Consider the following 16,458-nt stretch of genomic DNA (forward strand, 5'->3'; position numbering starts at 1 on the left):
TTGTAACTGCAGCTCCTCAGCGGGGACAGCTGGCTTTCGGAGCTCAAGGGCATGCTTTGAGCAGCTCTTTAGAGGAGCGAGGCTGAGGACAGCTCCGGGACTCCTTCCACCCCAGCAGCCCCTGTAGGTCACAACCAGGAAGTACAGGCAGCAGATCTGCCGTAGGGGATCCAAGTCTGGGACCAGCCAGAAAATGGGCCCAGGTGTTCACTATAAACTCCTATAGGGACCTGGAGGGCGTGACCAGAGCCACCTGTTGGGGAGAGCAGCTTTGCCAAGTCGGAGGCCTGTGGCCCCTCCAAAGGCTCAGCCTCCCCTTCCGCTGAACCCTCTACAAGCCTGGGTGTAAGAGGAAAGGAGGGCCACGCAGCGCCAAGGCCCTGACACCCGAGGGGTATGATAATGCTCTCCTGTGGCCTCCTCAGCGCTGAAGCGCTTGAGTTTTCGTCCTGAAAAGGAAGCCATTTCTCAATAGGTTGCTACACACGGATACTGAGAAACACAAACCAAGAGCGTAGCGGGTACCAACCCCAAAGAGAGGAGAATGAGGAGGAAGGGCTAGTATGGGTCAGTCAGCCTTGGGGTGCCCCTAAAGAAAAAACAAAGCTACACTGGGCACAATCCAGTCCATCCCTGTTTGTAAGACTAACACAGCGGGAACAATCTAAAGACCTAACAGTAAACTCAGGGCTGATTAGGTTATGGTAAAACCACATCCACTATTACAAAACCACCGAACAAGTTTATAAAAACATGGAGAAGTTTTTGGTGTTCTTCTGTTGAGTGACAAAGGCAGTACAAAAAAAAGAACTACCCAATAGGTGGCTACACTATGCAGGGAAAACATGCAAAGCATTTTTGCCTAGAAAAATGCAACTAAAAGAAAACACGGCAGAAAAGGTCGACCTCTGAGTGAGCTGAGTGTGAGTGGGGAAGACTATTATTGGTAACCGTCTTCTTTGTATATTTCTGTTTTCCAAAGGATCTAAAGTACCACATACTAAATTTACGAAGTGATTAGTAATAATGATACATTTTAAATTGTCAAAAGAGGAAAGTGGAGGGTAGTGGTTATTCTCTTCCAGCCAGGGTTGAGAAGTCTGGGTAGGTAGCCCAAAGCAATGTCCTGTTTGAAGTGGAGCCTTGCTTGGGGTTCCCAGGCACAGCCTTCTCACAAAGGCTGGCACAGCTGGTTACTCCACCTGCCCTGCTCCATTGAGGATGGAGCAAAATCTCCCTGATTCAGAAGAGAACGAGGAAAGGAAGAAAACAGTTTGATACAGTGGCATTAGTGTCCTTGTTAATTTTTAAGAACACTGTGCGTCCATCCACCCAAGAATATTGATACCTACGAGTTACCCAGCACTGTGCCAGGAACAACAGGTAGTAATACAGAAATGACTAAGACCCTAAGACTAGATTCTAGTAGAAGCCAAAGATAATCAAGGTACACTGCAGAGGGGTAGTTGACAAGTGGTTCTAAGACACAAACTGCTGTGAAAATTCAGAGGTGAAAATAAATATAGCTTCCAGCTTCAGAGAAATAACAAGTAGCAAGAAAGGGTTCCTGGCAAAGGTGGGTGTTGAGTTGGGTCTTAAAGAACAAGTGGGAGTCCATAAAAGGGTTAGGAAAATAGGCCAAGGAAATATACACACTTATCTCAAAGGAAACAAACTTCTCCACCTTAATAATAAGCAAGGAAATGCAACATGAAAACAAATGGGATTTGGGCAATGCTGGTAGTCCTTCTCCAAACAGCCCCTGGTGTGGGCTGCAGTGGGATCCCTGGGAGGTACAGCCTTCCTGGAGGGCGGTGGAGAAATGCAACACTGTGACAGCAGCTTTACAAAGTGGCCACCTTATCCTAAGGAAACAATTATGTGTGAGCGGAAGGCTGTCCATGAAAAGTGTAACTTAAAACAGCCAACCATAAGGAAGTGGGTAACTAAATTCTGGTGTGTTCATTTAGCAGAAGACTATGCTAGTAAAAAAAAAAAAATCACATTTTCAAGGAATATTTAATTACATGGGTAAATGGACATGATATCATAGCAAGTTAACAATTCAAGGTAAGAAAACCACATTTACAGTATAATGCCAATGTGTCTTTTTTTAATTTGAAAGCATTATTTTTTCTTTCATTCAGCTTATCAAAATTTAAACACCGGAAACACAGGATATTATTTTGATGTTTTCACTTTTTTTTTCACGTATTTTCTATGAAGAACATATGTCCTTTTTAGAAATCACAAAATAATGTTATTCAAAATGAAAGACTAATAGATGGGATTGCCATAGGAGGAAAAGGGGTCATCGCAGACTTAGAAAATAGCAGAAGTCAGATGTGTAGAAGTACTGGTCTGTATATGGAGAAGAAAGTTAAATTTTAGAATCAGACAGAGCTGGGCTCAAATCCTGGATCCATTATTTTCTAGCTGTGTGACTTTTAACAAATTACTAAACCACTCGAGCTTCAGTTTCTTTCAAAGGCTGCATTAACTTACACACTGGCGAGGGGCCCCCATCAACTCTCTCTCAGAAATTAGTAATATTAGAGCCCTTTCTCTGACCAAAAAAAAAACCAAATCCATTCTGGATGCACACAGGTAAGGTAGTAACACTCATTTATAAGATACACCATCAATACAAAAGGAGCATTTCGTGAAAACAAACAAGTGTTACATTAAAGCCAACACATCCAATATCAGAAATAATTAAACTATGAAAAGATACTTGTCCTGAAAATCAAGAAAATATGAAAACTTCTCTCTTCTAAAGATGGTGATGGGGGCAGCTGATTGGCTCAGTTGGTTAGAGCGCGGTGCTTATAACACCAGGGTCGCCGCTTAGATTCCCACATGGCCAGTGAGCTGTGCCCTCCACTAGACTGAAAGCAACGACTTGACTTGAAGCTGATAGGTCCTGGAAAAACACACTGTTCCCCAATAAAAATTAGAAGAAGAAGAAAAAAAAAGATGGTGATGAGCAGGATGAATTGATGCATTTGGTCAGAGCCCAAGACATGAATGTTGTTCTCATGCTTCTTACGCGGCCTGATTTTTGGTCCAGGTAAGGATATGGGTAAGTAGTCAGGTTCCAGTTCCTAAGCAGACATGTGTGCCATAGGGAGAAGGCCCCACCTTCCATGAAACAGTTCTGGATTGGGGGGTGCTGCTCGCATTCTCCCTGGATCCCACCTATATTTCTTCAGTCTGACATTTACAGTGAGAATTTAGGCAAAATTCTGAATAGCTAGTCATACCAGCCTACCTGGGGTGTCCTTGGTCCCAATCACCCCATCCTCTTTCGGATGAAGAAAGCACCAGAAATGCCGAGGTCAGCTGCCTTAACAATGAGCAGCCGCACCCTGGAAAAACTTAAGGTTTGGAAAGAATCCTATGGGAAGACATGCAAGCTCAGTAACCAAACTCAGCAAATCAAGAGCCCCAACCCTTCCCAAATGCCAGGCTTTGGCAAACCCAACCAAGATAAGCCTTCAGATTAAGGAGACTCAGCTCATTCGCCAATTATATATAATCACAGCAGCTAATCCTTGTATGGTGCTTACCATGTTCCAAACATTTTATACGCAGTAATTCATTTATCCTCGCAACAGAAGAAGAAACATGCACAAAGAGGTTAAGAAATTTGCCCAAGGTCGGGGCCAAAACTAGACCATAGAGACCTCTGAGCAAGTTGGAAGGAGGTGCCCCTTCCCCCAGAGAGACAGAGCATAGTCACACACATGCTGGCATCTTCTCAGGCCCTTGTGCAGTACACAACCTGCCTGACTGTGCTGCCCCATCCAAAGTCATGCAGCTAGTAAGAGGCAGAGCTGAGATCTGAGCCCCGCCCACGTAACCTGGCTCCCAAGTAACAAGAGGGTATAATTTAATAATCAATAAGTGGTCTGCAAACGAATGCCAGTCACGGTGTACAGAGGCACGGATTTGGGTGACTGAGATGACCAGTTCTGCGTGTCTAGGATGATGAGGTTTTCAGCAACGGTGGGGAAATGCTCTGACATTTACAACTGCATGGGCCAAGGCTTTTTATAGTGTTTTCATCATTTTAATGAGAACACAGGCATACCTCAGAGGTACTAAGGGTTCGATTCCAGACCACTGCAATAAAGCAAGTCATAATCTTTTTGCTAGTGGAGAACCTTGCCTTCAATTTGTAAAACAAAACAAAATAAAAACAAAAACAAAGATAAAAACCACAATGCAATGTCTATGAAGCGCAATAAAGCAAAGTGTAATAAAATGAGGTATGCCTGTCTTTCCAAAATGCGTCCCATCCTCTTCTGCCATTTAGGACTAAGTATACCACATATAACTCCACACCGTCATTCCAGCCCCCTGCCCGAGGATTCCCCCATCCCCTGGCCTTTTCCTGACACCCATTGTGTGTCTCCAGATCCTGGGTAACTGATCTTTTTCTGCTTCTGTAAATGCTGGAGAAAACTGAGTGTGCAGACGGGTTGAGGCCAACATTTGGGGTTTCGACTTTGCTATGGCTCCGCAGTTCTTTTACTTGCTCCCACCTAACTGCTTGCTCTTTCCCAATTCCTGGGTCTCAGTGGTTTTAACACTCTACAAGCCCTTGTGCAGCGACAGTAGAGGTCACCAACTTGAACTCCCTCAACTTGCCTCTCCTCCCCCTTGGAACTCATCACCTCCCGCAGTCACCTCCTTCCCTCTGAAGGCAGCTGGGGGCGAGGGGAGGGAGTCTAGCTGCCCTTCAGCCTCCAAACCCTCATTCAAGTCTTTCTGGTCCTCAGAAAACACTTTCCCTCCACCTTCTCTCTGATTCTCTTCAGGCCCAAAGGTCTTGAAATATTCTCTCAGCTGTTCTTTACTTCTCCATTTGTCTCCATCTCCCTACCTCACGGAAACATGCTCTTGCAGACTCCCCCCACCCCCCCATACACACACACTCAGTCTTCTTATTTCTACGCTCCTCATCCTGCTTGATCTCACCGGGGTATTAGCACAGGGAGTCTCTCCTCCTCCCAGAAGTGCCTGCCCCTGGCTTCCAGAAACCTGAGCCCCACCCCTCTCACAAGCTCCAGACCCATCTATCCAACTTCCAAATGGATGGCCAGCCTGCCTGGCCCAGAGGCACCTCACACTCATCCAATCGGAGCCAACCTTGCTCTCTGCCGCCCGCCCTTCAGCAGCTGGTTGCCTCCCACTTCCCACCCTCCATTCCTCCTCACAGAATGCTGAGGTTTTAGTTGGCCCATTTCCATTCTCCCTTGCCGCTAGGTATAGCTAGCTGTATGACTCGTGTCTGGCCAATGACATGGAAAGGGAAGTGTCACGTGGTAATTTCACAAAGAATATTTACAGAACACATCCTTCCTCCAGCACTTCACCCATCCTACTGTCTGGATTGATGTGCTAACTGGAGCTCTAGCAGCTATCTTAGAACATGAAGACAAGACATGTCAGAAGAGGGTTGACCTGGAGGGGATCTGACTTCATTATGACTTTGGGGATCCACTGGACCAACGCTGAGCTACTACTTATCTCCAGACTTCTTTTATGTGTGAGAAAAACTAACGTGTTTGAGTCACTGTTATTTTACTTTACGGATGTTGTGAATGAAGCCGAACTTAATTTTAACTAATAGTCCATCCAAACCAATCTTCTCTTACATTCCTTATCTTGGTCAATAACATCAACCTTCATATCTGGGGGCCCCTGGCTGTTTCCTTACCATTTTCCTCGATTAGATTATGAGCAACTAAATGAACATGTCTCTCCTTTTTTATGTGATTTTATGTTAATTGCTTACTAAAATACAGCTAACATACAATATTATATTAGTTTCAGGTGTACATCATAGGTATTCGACAGGACCCACCTAGCTCTACACAGTGCTATGACCACATTATTGATTTTACTTTCTATGCTAAAGATATGATCACCATGAGAAGTCCAGCAACCCCTGGACATTGTACCATGCTATCATAATATTATGGATCTTCCCCCATTTTTAAAATGCTCAATTAGAGCTGACATTCAATATTATTTTATATTAGTTTCAAGTGTATAGCACAGTGGTTAGATATTTATATAATTTAGGAAGTGATCCCCCTAACAAGTACCACCTGGCACTATACATAGTTTTTACATTATTATTGATTATATTCCTTATACTTTACATCCCGTGACTATTTTCTAACTACCGATTTGTATTTCTTAATGCCTTCACCTTTTTCACCCTGCCCCCAACCCCTTTCCCATCTGTCACCCTGATAGATCTAGTACCTATCTGGCACCATACCTAGTTATTACAATATTGTTGACTGTATTCCTTATGCTACACCCTACATCCCCATGACTACTGTGTAACACCCAATTTGTACTTCTTAATCTCTTACCCTTTCACCCATCCCTAACCCCTTCCTATCTTAAAGAAGTCCCTCTAAGATTCCTTGTAATACTCGTTTGGTGATGAAGAATCACCTTTTTCTTGTCCAGGAAGCTCTTTATGTCTCTCTTTTTTTTAAATAAAATATTTCAAATATCTAAAAAAATTAGAGAGCCATATAATATACATTCACTACCAGATTTCACAAATGTTAACGTTTTTATCATATTTGCTTCAGACATTTTTAATAAGAAACGAAACACTGTAAATAAAGTTAACACACCCCTTATACTCTTCCAGAGCATGTTACTTCCTCGCCCTCCCTACAAGCAGTGACTGTGGGGGGTAACCTTCCTATCTAGGATTTCATACATTTGCTACATTGTTTTGATGGTTCTCACTTACAGAAATGGTTCTTATTACTACACATCCTGTGCAACTTGACTTTCTACCCATCTTTTTCTCAAATGTAGCCAGGCTAATACACATACATTAGCTTCAACCTCTGAATAGTTTTACACGATGTTTATATACCATCGTGATGTTTATATACCATCGTTTATATTTCCCTGCTGATAATCAAAAACGCTACAATGCACGTCCCTACCTACCTCTCCTTGAGCACCTGCGTGGTAGCTTTTCTAGTACAGACAATAGAAGTGAAATTTCTGGCAGTAAGCCACGTGCATCCCTAATTTCCCCAGATATAGCCAACTTGCTCTTGACAGTTGCTATACCAACATACACTCTCACCCTCACCCCCCGCCAGGCCACATTTATCTCTAAACCACCAGTTCCTACCTACCACGATGATGGCAGGACATTTTCTCATGCATTCATTCATATTACCTTTCTCTCTCTCTCGTCTTAATACTCTGAATTAGCTACAGCAGAAATACAGGAATGCCTTCAGCCTGAGCTCCTCTCCCTAAGTGCTGCCTCGCTGCAATGTGAGGATGGGCCACCCTGCAAAATGCAATTTAGGGGAGCAGCCAACACTCAGAGTGGGTGCACACATTAATCTCTCTGTATCACCTTTCCCTTAAGATGGATACAGAGTCTTTCCCCTCTGGCAGCACTTGGAAGGGGGAAAAAAAAAAAGCAAGCCCTCTGCCTCCCCCCCCCCAAATCACTTCATATCAAGCCCACTCCCTCAAGGCCTCCCCAAATACCAACATGAAGACAGAAGAGGACAATTTATCAGTGTCTGACCCACTACAAGCCCTCCCACTTTTCCCCAGAGTTCTCCAGCGGCTGGAAAGAAACATCTCATCTTGGGTGGTGGCTTATGAGTGTCTCCTGATAAAGGAAAGTCCCAGGCAGAGAGAGGGGCCAACTTGTTTATTTCCAAACACAAGCCAGATTCCAGCTGTGCCACGTACACTGGAAAGGGGAAGACGGGAGCTGCGCAGGAGGAGCTGTGGCTATTTTTAGGTAAGCTAGTCTTGCCAGGATCAGTATACATAGCCTCTTCCCTGCCCTGTTTTTACTGACTGACTACCTGGCCGTGCATTTTCCACCTGGACTTGCCTCAAATGCAGAAAGGTGGCTGCCTTGACCCATTTAACCCAGGGGCTCAGAAGAGCGACAGAACACTCCTAGACGGGTATCCACCCTCCCACTCCACAAACATTCACTGAACACCTGCTCTGTCCAGGCACGGATTTATAATGATGGCTATAACCTAGAACCTGTCCCAGGGAGCTCACAGCCTAGAAAATAAATACTTGTGATCCTACACGAGAAGATGTGATGGTAAATAATGTGGGAGATAAAGGAAGCACAAAGAACAGAAAGATTAAACGCTCAGTGGGAGCTTCCGCCAAGTCTTCCTGGATGAAGTGACGCCAAGCTTGGTCTCCCTGCTGGCATGGGTGATGAGCAGACACTGTATCACCACCATCAGCATCGCAACCAACTGCCTTCCTTTCCTGTAACCATGAACATGGAGAGTAACAAGGCAGCAGTGAGTGGTTTGGAGGAAAGCCCCAAGTTCCAAAATGGGGACCCGTTTCTAACCCAATCTGTCTCCACCAGAGTAGTTTCTGTCAACTCCTCATCCTTGTGGACAAACCAAAGGTGGGACGTGGGACAGTCCTCTCAGTTCTAGCATTGGAACCCAACGTTCTCCACCCTCATTGTGTGTCCGTCACGGGGAGGGGGTGTAGGAAGAGAGATGCCCAGACCCCCACTCACCCAGAGATATTGGTCTGAGGTCTGTGCCCCCAACATCAGTGTATTTCAAAAGCACTGCAGGTGATTCAAACGTGCAGACAGGATTAAGAACCACTGTTTTAAACAATGTTCCCAGTGGTGGCAGCTACCAGGGCTTGAGGGCTGAGCATCCCATTTTACAGATTGACCCGGAACCTGCCCAAGTGAGGCAGAGGCCACACAGGCTGTCGGGATGAGATGATTTAAGGCTGGATTCTCTAAGAGTCCAGTTAGGGAGACAGGCGAATGGGGAATCACACCATCTCCAATGCTCTCCCTGTCTCTACCCGCTCTCAGCCGGCTAGATGCCCCCTCCTGGGGCCGGGTCTCCCTCCTTTGTCCACAGGGTGAAGGCGGCACCCCTTTCTGTCCACCTCCCACTCAGGAGCACCCCTGGTGGAAGACAGCAAGAGTGAGAGGCAGCCGGGGCCTCAGAAACTTGGGCAGCCACAACCCGGCCTCCTGCCTGTGAGTCAGCCATGGAGAGGCCGCTTTCAAAGGGGCAGAAGAACAAAGGTCCATTGTACAAATGCTCAGCATGGAAAAACCGGCCAAGATGAGGAGACTTTCTGGCCAGCAGGGGTGTCATTAGCATTTTACTTACTTATTTATTTATTTATTTATTTATTTACGTCCACTTTATCGAACACACACTTAGTAGGCACTGCACTTGGTGTGTGCCAGGCACAGTCCAAAGCCCTTCCAAACATGAACTCATTTAGCTTCTGATCACACTGTTGGCCACAAATCGGAGGTTTCATCTTTCCAAAGTGAATGTCCAGGGAGGAGAAAAACGTAATCCTCCGCAGGCACATGAACCAGCTAAGGACGATATTTACCTATTGCGTTCTGCTACTACTGCCCGGCCAGTAGCAAGATACAGACACCACTTGGATCTACGAACGAACGCGTCCCGGGGTGTGACCTAAATCCCTTCGGTGCAATTTACGGAAGGCCATCTTCCATACACACGGAAATTTTGTCATGGCGCAGTGGAAAGAATCTTGGAGTCACATTCCACTTGCTCTGTGACCTTGGGCAAGGCTGGTAACCTCTCCGAACCTCATCACCGCGCCTGGAAATGGGAACAGTGCCGCCTACCTCAGAGGAGGCATAAGGCGTGAAATGAAATAATTAAATACAAAGAGCTGGACCAAAGGCCTGATGTCAGCTGTGCATTCATTCCCTTCTCCCTTCTGCAAGGCGCCGTCGCTGCCATGACCAAGACCTCACTCTGCCTTGCACCCAGCGAAGGTCAGTATAACTATCCCCATTTCCAGATGGGGAAACTGAGGCTCCCCTGGGGGAAGAGCATCTCCCAAGGCGGTGGAGGCCAGATTTAAAGCCTGTGCCACAAACTACCCTTTGGTCCTTGACTCTGAATCCCTCACTGCTGCCCCCGCCCGGCTTGGTTCTCGCCACGGTCATGTGCCCAAGGCGAGGCTGTGCAGCGAAGGGAGGTCTCACCCCAGGACAGCTGAAGTCCTGTGACTGTCAGTGTGGCACAGACTAATCATACCATCCCAGTTACTTGTTCTTGGCACCAAACCTGCCTCGGCCAGGAAGTCAGAGTGAAGTTGGCTGACACCACAGAAGCCAAATGCTTGGCGTTCAACGAGCCTTGGTTTCCTCAGCTGTAAAATGAGCATGGAGAGGAGTGTTGCTGAACTAAACAACCTTGAAGGGATTTTTGTGTCTTCCTGCCTCTGGGGGAAAGGAGTCACTGATTCACCCCCAACATTGCCCCACGCCTGAGCCATAGTGCAGGCCTGGACCTGCGTTCAGAAACCAAGGTGCAGAGAAGGGCAGAGGCTCCCAGATCCCACATCTGAGGCATGTGGAGCGATTGGGGATTGTTAAGGGGTGGGGGCCATCCAGGTACGTTACTATTTTGATTAAACAAAAAACCTCATTTCCAAGTCATCCGGGCTGCCCCCCTGCAGGGGACCCACAACCGGGGTTTCTGTTTGCTGACCACAACAAGCCATTATCTGAGGAAGCCTCTGGTCAGACATGACTCCTCCCACCCCACCTCTCACCCTGTCACCAGCAGCTTTCAAGGTCCACAAGTGAGTTCTGTAGAGTTCTGTAGCCGAAGGCTTCAGGGTCAAGTAAACCTGGACCAAATGCCAGCCCCACCCCTTCTAGGCAACGTGACCTGGATAAATCACCTAACATTTGAGCCACAATTCCTTGCTGTAAAACACTGCTCAGGATTAATGAATGAATGATACACATGTCCTACCACAGTGTCCAGCCGGTGCAGGCCCCAGTGAATGTCTGTTGCGTTACAGGCTGCTTTCCGTCTTTTTGCCACTGCAGCACAACGGAGGGGTGTGGAACTTCCCCAACATTACTAAGACTGCCCTTGGGGGAAGGGGCGTGGGGGGATGGAGAAGGGGTCCTGATACACTTTTCCTCCCCTTTGCTCATCTCAGTCTTAAGCTTCCCCCACTCCCGCTGACAGAATTCTTGCTTCTACCTCCACTTGCCCACAGAACCTGTCAGCACTGAATGTCAAGTATAACCTTAGATGTCCACCTCCCTGGACACACTGTGAGGGCCGACAAGGGCAGGCGCTGGGTCCCCACTACAGTCCCCAGTAGAGAGGAGGCACTCGGCGAATGGATGGGTAGGTGGACGGGTGGACTGCAAACACCGGAGTTCCTAGAAACTACTTCTATAATGTTCTGGAGGGAAATCTACACTTCCCAGCGAAAGCACAGGAAGAAAACGTTCAGTGTTTTCCAAACAAGTACCCATGGCCTTTGCTGTCACTTTAAGAATATTAAAGTTCATGCCACATTTCACAAGTGCAGCTTCCCTACCCCAGTATTAATGAGAAATGAAAAGGTGTAGCTATTGCTTCATCTAGCTGCTAACCTGATCCACGCACGCTGCTTCACACCTCCAGGGCCTCGCTCACAAGGCTCCCTCCCCTGGAATGTCCCTCCCTCCCGCAAAGCCCTGGTGGTTCCAAATCACCAACTGATTTTCTCACCCTTCACCCTGAGGCCGTGACAGTGTCTAAGACTGGAAGCTCCTAGAGAGCCCAGGCCCTGTCTTGTTTGTTTCTCTATCAAGAACTTCTCACCTGATGTGGTGGCACACAGCAGGTCCTCAATAGTGACTCAATGAATAAATAGCTTAAACTGTTTGACTGCTTTAGCTTACAATGGTTCTTCTTCCTTAAATATGCTTCTGCCTGTAGGTGAAATCATTCCAGGCCCCCAAATCTACACCCGATCCTCGCTTATCATGTCCACAATTACAGAACATAGAGGCCCAACTGTGTCACTCAGTCCCAAAGCTGGACCAAAGCAGGTGTCACAATATGGAAGAGGGCCAAGGGAGTTTTCCCTATCATCACCCAGGAAAGCCAGTCAGTCTTCAGTTCTGAGAGGTCTCTTCCAATTCCAGGTAAAAACCCACCCCGTGGAATGCTATACAGCTATACTTAAATGAGAGGCCCCTCCTGATTTACTGTGCCCTGAAATGGAAGCAGCTTACAAAGCAAAAAGCACAGGCAGCCCCATCTTTTTAAAATTCATGTTCTCTCTCTCCTCCCTCCCTCCCTCCTTCCTTACACACACACACACACACACACACACACACACACAGACACGTTTTTTTAAGAGTGATGTAACATTTTCTTTATTGTTTTTATGTTTCTCAAATTTTCCTTAATGAGCAATGTTCGTTTTATAATCAGATTTAAAAATTATTATTGGAAGGAAGAAACTCCACTCTGCACTGTCATAGGAGGGGAACAGGGCAAAGACACTAAAACATGTGTTCTTGGTTCCCCAGTGTTGTCCCAATAGATTTAGCTCTGTCATCAGGTAAACATGGCTCAGGTGTCTTTCAAAACACTTTTCCAGGCGGGGGCCAATCCTACAATGAACACACTGCCATCTGTGATACTGTTGACAATATTAATAATAGTTTGTATTGAGCATTTACCATGTGGTAGGCACTATTCCATTTCTAAAATCATTGTGATTTATTTCATACAATGACTCCAAGGCAATTATTATTATCCCCTTTTACAGATGAGGAAATAGACACAGAGATTAGGTAACTATCCCAAGTCACGCAGCTACCTTTTCTTGATTTTCTCCTTTGGTTACTGCCTAGAGGTGATCGGTCTCTCAATTGGACAAAACCGGGTTTTGTAGTAGATGTTGTGCTTATCAAATGGGGCTTTGGATTCCCAGGGACAGGAGGGAGTTATTTTGAGTGGTAGTAGGAAAATGAGCAGTAAGTCAGCCACATAAAACCAACTGTCCAATATCACCTTGGCTGGAGGATATGATGGGAAATACCTCTCTCTCTTTTTTTAAGTATAATAATTAATTCTCGTATCTGGTAGGCCAGAAGAGATCAAATGCTTCTGAGCTGATAAAACAGACTCCACTGCCTACTCACAAAGGCTCTACTGAACCTAGAGCCCTCCATGCTCTCTCTCGCTCAAAGCCTCCTCCCTCCAGCCATGTGCACTATGACCTTTGCTTACCTGGTATCACCCATTCATACACTATAGAAAGCAGAAAATTTGAAGGTGAGAAGAACCACGGTACAGTAAGTCCTCACTTACCATCATTGATAGGTTCTGCAACTTGAAGCGAAACAACACATAAGGAAACCAGTTTTACCATAAGCTAATTGATATGAACAAGAGTTAAATCATCCCAATAAATATAATAATAAAAAGACTCAAGCTCCTACAGCATCTCCTCAATGTTACGACACAATGATGTTGAACGAAATGATGTTATTTGAGGACCTGCTGTATCTAGAGCTAAGTACACAGAGACCACAAGATGTGATGGCAATAATGGAAGAAGTGGGGAAAAACTACAAAGCAGACCCAAGATTCAAAAAGTGTACTTTTCTGGAACCATTATATGAGGAGTCAAACCACACCTCAATAGAGGTAGTGAGACCTCTATTTTCCCAGCCACAGTGGGAAAAAATGTCATTAGATTGTTTCAAAGAAAAGGCATGTGCCTTCTTGAACCATTTAAAACGATTAAAATATATTTTTGTGCTCACAGGAATAAGTGTGCTACCAAGAAAATTCACTTTATGTGAAACGACTTGTTCCCTACGCTATCTAGTAAATTATGGCGCCTGCTGTTAGCTGCCTTCCCATGTCCACTCTCTCCTTCTTCCTGAACTTCCTAATTTTGTTCAGAGTAATGATGTGCTCAGCTCCCAGGCTCCCTTGCAACCAGTAGTTGCCACATGACCCAGTTCTAGCCAACTTGGTACTTTCAGGAAGTTAGTTTCCCTCAACATGCGTAAGAGTCAGTTGGCAAAAGTCAGCTTCCTTCTCCCCTTCTTTCTGCCTGGAATGCAGATGTGAAGCCTGGAGATACAGCAGCCATTCTGAGAGCATGAGGGAACAGGTCACATGTTAAGGATGATAGAGCAAAAAGATAGAAGGAGTCAACATGGAGCCCTAGGACTGCCTGCCTCTGGACTTCTTGTGTCATGAGAAAACTACTCCCTTACTTGTTTAACCCTCTGTTATTTTCATTTTCTAAACATAGAGTCAAATGAACCCTAATTGACATTAATATCAGATTATAATTCCATGGTGATGAAAATGACTCATAATGTCTTACTGTGTTTCTCCAAGTACCCTGCCAAGTATTTTTGTGCTTTGGGGTGCCCCAATAAAACACAGACTGGCCCTCCGTTACTTACAAGGAGACTGCCTAGCTGCTGCAGTGGCAAATGGCCATTAATTGGTATTGCTAAGCTGACTTGCTTTTTCAACTTGGAATTCTGTGAGGAAACAAAAAGCGCTTTATTGCAAAGGCGTTAGTGCCACAATGGGACCTTTCTGCTTTGATTATGAAAACACATTAAGAGCTTAGCTGCACCACAAGCAGTGGCCAGGAGACTTCAGCGGCTGAGGCCTCAGCCTCCCTGACCATTCCGCACTCACTATGCTGGAAGGGTGCCAGAGCCACTTGGGAGAAAATGCTGCAGGCACACACCGAAGCTTAAAGGGACTGGGCAGTCGGGTCCACCTGGAGGAGTGTGATGAAAAGGCTGTGTCCTCACACTGCCAGTACACTCTCCTGACCAGTCTGCGACACACCACTCACAGATTCCCCCTGCAGAGTTAGCCAGGCGCAGCACACAAGCATTAGGACTCTAGCTCCCACAATACCTGGAAAGGTGATGTGGCCCCAGGAGGAGCTCAGAGACAACTCAAGGGATACAGAGGCAGGGCACTGAGCAAGCTTCCCACACTTGCTAGCTGAGTCAACCATCCCTCTGTGCTGACAATGCTGCCATGAAGACAGGATGTGATGCCATGATTCCACCACCAGGTATGCCCAACAGAAAGCACGGGGACATGTGCACAAGCACACACACATGAGCTTACCACAAGGCACGTCCGACAATGATCAGAGCAGCGTTTTTTGGTAACCGTCCCAAACTGTAAACAAACCAAATGGCCATCAACAGGAGAATGCACACAAAAATAGTGCTAATCATTCGATGGAGTAATACACGGCAATGAACGTGAATCAACGACAGCTACCTGCAACAAAAATGCCTGAGTTTCACGAACAATGTTGAGCAAAAGAAGTCAGACACTGAAGAATACATACAATAGGATTCTCCTTATTGAAAGTTCAAAAAACAGGCAAAACTAAATGGCAGTGCTTAGGGATGCGTTAGCGGTGAAATAATGGTTTTAAGAAGCAAGGAAGTGACAAGTGTGAGTCAGGCCAGTGTTACTTCTGGTGGTAAGGAAAGGGGTCATGATCAGGGAGACTTCTGGGCGATGGAAGGGTCCATTTCTGGCTTTTGGCCACTGGTTATAAGGATGTGCCCTTTGTGAAAATTCATCAAGCTGTACATTTATGTTTTGGGTACTTACCTGAATCTGTGTTATATTTTGCAATATAAACAGTTAAAAAGGAAAAGGAATGATGTCTCTACAACAAACCCTTCAGAAAGGGAGGGGAGGGGTGCTCATATTTGTGGTCAGAAACTCTCACCCTTTCCTGGCTGCTTCAACTATATTCATCTCTATCCCCAAAACCCAGAATTGTAAGGTTTTGGAGGAAGGACACTATTGTGGACATATACATTGATTCCCTAGATTAGTGATGGATAACCAAGGTAGGAGAAACTCAGAAAGCACTAGGAGAGTCACTACAGGAGAAGGAGGTGAATGTTTTTGTTGCGTCATTAGAGCCCAGTCAGGGGTCAGGATCTCAGTGAGGAGACGGGTCCAGAATCTGGCCCACTCCCAGGCCCAAGCTAACGGAACACATACAAGACTGCTACCCTGTTTCCCCGAAAATAAAAGCTAGCCGGACCATCAGCTCTAACGCATCTTTTGGAGCAAAAATTAATATAAGATCCGGTCTTATTTTACTATAATGTAAGACTGGATCTTACACAATATAAGACCAGGTTAATATAACATAATATAATATAATTAATATAATATAATATAATATAATATAATATAATATAATATAATATAATATAATATAATACCGGGTCTTACATTAATTTTTGCTCCAAAAGATGCATTAGAGCTAATTGTCCGGCTCGGTCTTGTTTTCGGGGAAACATGGTATAGACTACACGAAGCCATCTTATTGTTTTATGGTGAGAAACTGCCATCTCCAGTTCTGCAATCCTAGAAAGCCTGCATAAATCAGTGTGTTCTCCCCAGTACACAGGCTTACACTTCCACAGATGTTTCTGGGTGAGCTTGTCCTTACCTAACACCTAGTTTGAGAACCACCATGTTTGGTGGCATCGAGTAAAAGACAAAAAAACCCTGGATGTTTACAGCTAACCACAGTGATGGAACGCACAGA

The 16,458-nt window shown here is 45.6% G+C and overlaps 1 protein-coding gene across 4 annotated transcripts in view; it reads right to left on the reverse strand.

The window, feature by feature from the left end:
* KSR1 (kinase suppressor of ras 1) overlaps nt 1-16,458 on the reverse strand; it is a 145,044-nt gene that overhangs the window by 81,139 nt on the left and 47,447 nt on the right. The window contains exon 2 of one of the 4 annotated variants that reach the window (XM_033089261.1): nt 15,000-15,053. The exons of the other annotated variants lie outside the window; for them this stretch is intronic. Within the exon in view, the coding sequence (XP_032945152.1) occupies nt 15,000-15,053 (54 nt within the window). The remainder of the gene's footprint in view (nt 1-14,999; nt 15,054-16,458) is intronic. 4 annotated transcript variants of the gene reach the window in all.

The sequence above is a fragment of the Rhinolophus ferrumequinum genome, chromosome 21, assembly GCF_004115265.2.
Source record: "Rhinolophus ferrumequinum isolate MPI-CBG mRhiFer1 chromosome 21, mRhiFer1_v1.p, whole genome shotgun sequence".
NCBI classification, from domain to species: domain Eukaryota; kingdom Metazoa; phylum Chordata; class Mammalia; order Chiroptera; family Rhinolophidae; genus Rhinolophus; species Rhinolophus ferrumequinum.